The following is a 4,598-nucleotide window of genomic DNA, read 5'->3' as shown; positions in this document are numbered from 1 at the left end:
TTCACTGAGAGTAACATTGAATCTTGGTGAAATAACAGCACATTTGTTAAGTCTACCATTTAAATTAACAACAATCTTTCCACTTCTATGAGTATCAACAACGGTATAGTCAGTAATGTATTGATGTTTCATCATAACGTTCAAAAATTCACAAATAACTTTTGAAGCTGGTCTGATCATAACTTGTCTTTTACCTTGTTTTTCAGCATTGGTAATTGATTTAAGAGCATCAGCAAGAACGTTAACTCTGACCATAGGTTATTTCAATTTTTTAGAGTTTCTCAGGGTTTCTTTTATAGATGTGTTTAATACTTTTTTATTATTATTTATAATTTAATTATTAAATCAATATTTTAATAAAAATACTTTTTAATATTTTATTTTGAAATTTTCTATGAATTAAAATTAAAAAAAAGTATTTAATAATTATTTATTTAAATAAATGATGGTGGAGATGGTTTAAATATAATATGAAAAAAATTAGTAAAACCTCTTGGATATGGAGATGTTTCATTTTTATATTTCAAAGAAAATTGTTTTCTTAAAAGAATTTCTTTCCTTTTTCTTTCTATTTGGGTAAAAATGTTATTGTTTTCTTGTCTTTTAATTTCACATGATTCATTAATTTGTTCTTCATCTTTATCATTTTGAGAAGATTTTTTCTTATCACATTTTTTACAATGACATTTATGAGATACACCATTTTCTTCTAAGAATTGTTCATAAGCACGATATTTTTGTTTTGTGAGCTTGATATTTTCATAAGTAGTTTTACCATTGAGAGCAAGATATATATGAGAGATGAATAATGATCCTAACATTAAATTAGTAATTGAAAACATAAAGAAGATAATAATAATGAACAGAAGATTTATTATAGAACCACCTGGCATAAATAAAATGTGATAGAAACTAATTAACCAAGCAGTGACAGAATTCATAAATACTACACAAACAAATACAACAAATCTTCCTTTGTTTCTTTCTCCAACACAATTTCCAATCCATCCACAATGATGATCAAATTCATTAACACATCTATTACATATTCTACAATGACTTCCTCTTAATGGTCTTACTAAATTACATGTTTCACAAGTATTTCTTGGTAGTATTTTATTTTGATATTTTACATTATAAAACTGTTTTACTGGAAATCCAAATGGTTTAAATCTTGGCATATATCCAGGATCAACACAATTTAAATAGATAAGAGTTCCTAATAACCAAAGCCAATTAAATAACATATATACTGTTAATGGAATTTCCCAAATTGTTCCTTGTGTTATTTCATTTATAAGTAATACAGTTTTACCGCCAGCAATAACAAGGAATGAAAAAGCACAATACATAGGGATTTGAGTTGTAATTGGCTTTTTAATTAAATGCATTTTAAAAAATGAAAATTTAAGTCCTGTTTCAATTTGTTTGTAGATAAAGATTTTCCATTTTTTAATAACAAAAATACTAAAAATTGTATTACTTAATGTTCTTTGGGACAAGCAGAAGGTTTATTTGTTCCAGTATATGCAGCACAAATATCTCTTATATAATCATCTAATGTAGTTGCATTACATGGATATGAATCATAAAGACAATAACGTTCATTATTAATATAAACAGTTGGACACCATGTTGATCCCATTTGAATTGGTCTATCAACTGCTTCTTTCATTAAAGTATTTCCATAAGAACCAAATGCACATTTAATTAAAGACTCAGGATCCATATTTGCTTGTTGTGCACAAGAAGTATAATTTAAAGGAATTAAATCAACACTTTCACCCATACAATTATAAAAGTCAAATGCTTTTGATGCATTATATATTTCAAGTGCACAAGTAAATAAGAAATCACCAATTACTTCAGTATTACCATGCATTGAGCTATATCCAGTAGAATAAGAAGAACTTGGAGTCATTATCCATCCAATTTTAAAATCAATAATAGAACCAATCTTCTCAAGAAGTGGTGCAGCAATTTTATATCCAAAATTTCTAAAATCAGGACATTTAGACATTACATCAGCTTCAACAATAACTCTTGGAGGACAATCAGCAACTATAATTTCTCTATTAGCATCTAAAATTGGACAATCAACCTTAGTTCCTCGAAGATCAAGATGTCTTAAACTACTTGAATATAAAGGAGGAATTGGTCCTTCAATATCAGTATATTGTAAATATGCAGTTACTAATGTTTTAGAATTTAATACATCATTTAATGAACCAGAAAGAGAATTATTAGAAAGATCAATCAAAGTTAATGAAGAAGCATTAAATAAAGTATTAGGAATAGAGCCAGATAAATTATTGTTTTGTAATAAAATTTCAGTAATAACAGGTAATTGACCTAAAGTAATTGGAATAGAACCAGAAATTTTATTATTACTTAAATCAATAGTAGCAACATTAATTAAACCATTTAAATCATTTGGAATTTCAGAAGTAATATCATTTTGTCCTAAAGATAAAGTTCTTAAATGATGTAAAGTTCCAATAGAACGAGGAATTGTTTTCACTTTATTATGAGTTAATCCAATAACTTCAATTTCAGGACAATGTTTTACTAAAGAAAATATATCAGTAAATTTATTATTATCAGCATGTAACCATTTCATTGTTGTTCCTATCATATAAATTGGTCCACTAAATAAATTATTCTTAATATTTAATGCCATAAATCCTTTTAATCCATTAAAAGCACTTAAAGAACCAGTTAATTTATTATTATCAGCAACAAATGCATATAAATGAGTTAAAGAACTTAAACTTGGTAATTTACCTTCTAAATTATTAGAATCTAAAGATATTTGAAAAACATATCCATCTTTATCACATTCAATTCCATACCATTCACAAATATCTTTTTCATTACTTAACCAATTAGTTGATATTTTCCAATTAGGTCCATTTAATTGATTATAAAAATTAATTAATACTTCTTTTTCATTATTTTGAGCTCCAAAACAAGAAATAATATAAAGTAAGAATATCCAAAACATATTTTCTACTTCTTTAGAATATATTTATTTTTTTTTGTGTTCTATTTATTTTAAAGTTAGATTCAATTCATTTTTATATAAATACTTCTTTATCTTTTCTTTCTTTTTATTCTGTTTTTATTGTTTTGTTAATATTTATTATTTAAAGTTATCTCAATTCATTAAATTTCCTTAGATATTTATTTGAATTTTATTAATTTCTATTTCATTTTGTAATAGAAATAAAGTATATTAAACAAAATTAATTATCGTTATATATATCTTAATTATCTTTTGTTTTTATTTTATTAAAATAAATTCTAATTCTTTTATTAAAAGTATTTAATTTATTCTAAAACATTATAAATTTGTTTAAAATGAGCAATTTTTGCTTTATATGCTCTTTCAATCATTTCTAATCTCATTTCATCACTTTCTAATAATTCAAGTTCTGTTTTCGTTTGTGAGTAATATTTTCTTTTGAACTCTAATGCTAACTTAGGCATTATCTCATTATTATTTTTTAATTCTGCCCATACCATCATTTCATATAATGACATTATTTCCATTTTTGTTATTCCACACTTTTTTCTAACTGTCTCACAAAAATCTTCTGGACATTCACTTAATGTATCTGATTGAATATCAATTGGTAATTTTAATTGTTGTTCTTCCATCATTTTAAGTTCTACAAATGTTCTTAATTTTTGAAATTCTAAACATGCATCTTCAACAGTTAAATCAAAATCTTTATCTGATAAAATGAATGAATATACTTGTCTTAATAAATATCTTCCTAACTTTTTTCTTTGATAATTAGGAAATGTTATAAATTGTCCAATACGTAATCTCCATGAATCTGGATAATGATAAAACCTATATGTATTTGTTTGTGCAGCTATCCTATATTCAATTTGACTAACATTTGATGGATTTTCAATAACTTGAAACAAATTAAAAAATTCCCATTTTCCATCTGGATTAACACAATTAGCTCGTTCAATATACATTGTAATAACAGGAAATAATTGACAGTAATATTCATACATAGTATTAACATCTCCATAATAAATTTCATAAACCTCTCCATTTTGTTCAAATTCATATAATTTCTTTCCACAAGGCTTAAATCCATATTTTTCTTTTTCTAATTGTTCAATAAAACCTTCTAATGATAAAATTCTTTGGTTTTTTGGCATAAATTTATGAAGACATTTAATTATATCTTCTGCATCATCGATTTTTTGTGAATATGAAAAGTCAACATACATCTGATGTGAATAGACACTAATCAATACATGAACCTTTAAATCTTTATACCCATATATTTCACAATCTCCCATAAATAGTTGATGAACATAATCAGGATAATCAACTGCATTCTCTAAATATTTATCTTTAAGTGCTTTTTCTACTTCTTCTTTATTAGACACAAAATATAATCCTATTGCATCTTGTGCTGAACATATAAAATCTTTATTTTTATTTGCAAGTGGATCTTTGTCCATTAAATTAGGATCTTCCATTACTTCGGCTAATACTTCATTGAGTAATTCTTTATCCATTCCACTCCTTTATTTTTTTCTTTATTTTAGTTTTTGTTTCTATATTTTTT

General features: G+C 24.8%; 4 protein-coding genes across 4 annotated transcripts in view; all 4 read right to left on the bottom strand.

The window, feature by feature from the left end:
• The window catches only part of ENU1_083350 (ribosomal protein S8 protein), a gene marked incomplete at both ends in the record, with an annotated part of 285 nt that extends 30 nt beyond the window's left edge, over nucleotides 1–255 (bottom strand). Inside the window, one exon of the mRNA XM_008858773.1 lies at nucleotides 1–255. This exon is cut by the window's left edge and continues 30 nt beyond it. Within this exon, the coding sequence (XP_008856995.1) occupies nucleotides 1–255 (255 nt within the window).
• Nucleotides 256–434: 179 nt separating this feature from the next.
• On the bottom strand, nucleotides 435–1,391 carry ENU1_083340 (DHHC zinc finger domain containing protein; the record flags this gene model as incomplete). The annotated part of the gene is made up of 1 exon (XM_008858772.1): nucleotides 435–1,391. The coding sequence occupies one exon, from the start codon at nucleotides 1,389–1,391 to the stop codon at nucleotides 435–437; it is 957 nt and encodes a 318-aa protein (XP_008856994.1).
• A 92-nt stretch (nucleotides 1,392–1,483) lies between these two features.
• On the bottom strand, nucleotides 1,484–3,004 carry ENU1_083330 (leucine-rich repeat containing protein; the record flags this gene model as incomplete). The annotated part of the gene is made up of 1 exon (XM_008858771.1): nucleotides 1,484–3,004. One exon carries the CDS (start codon nucleotides 3,002–3,004, stop codon nucleotides 1,484–1,486), a length of 1,521 nt encoding a protein of 506 aa, XP_008856993.1.
• A 326-nt stretch (nucleotides 3,005–3,330) lies between these two features.
• ENU1_083320 (histone acetyltransferase, putative) lies at nucleotides 3,331–4,548 on the bottom strand (the record flags this gene model as incomplete). Its single annotated transcript, XM_008858770.1, has 1 exon — nucleotides 3,331–4,548. The coding sequence occupies one exon, from the start codon at nucleotides 4,546–4,548 to the stop codon at nucleotides 3,331–3,333; it is 1,218 nt and encodes a 405-aa protein (XP_008856992.1).
• Between the last annotated feature and the right edge of the window lie 50 nt (nucleotides 4,549–4,598).

The sequence above is a fragment of the Entamoeba nuttalli genome (assembly GCF_000257125.1).
Source record: "Entamoeba nuttalli P19 unplaced genomic scaffold asmbl_3838, whole genome shotgun sequence".
Taxonomy (NCBI): Eukaryota; Evosea; order Mastigamoebida; family Endamoebidae; genus Entamoeba; species Entamoeba nuttalli.
The sequence above is the reverse complement of the archived record's forward strand: the minus strand, read 5'-3'. Positions and strand labels throughout refer to the sequence as shown.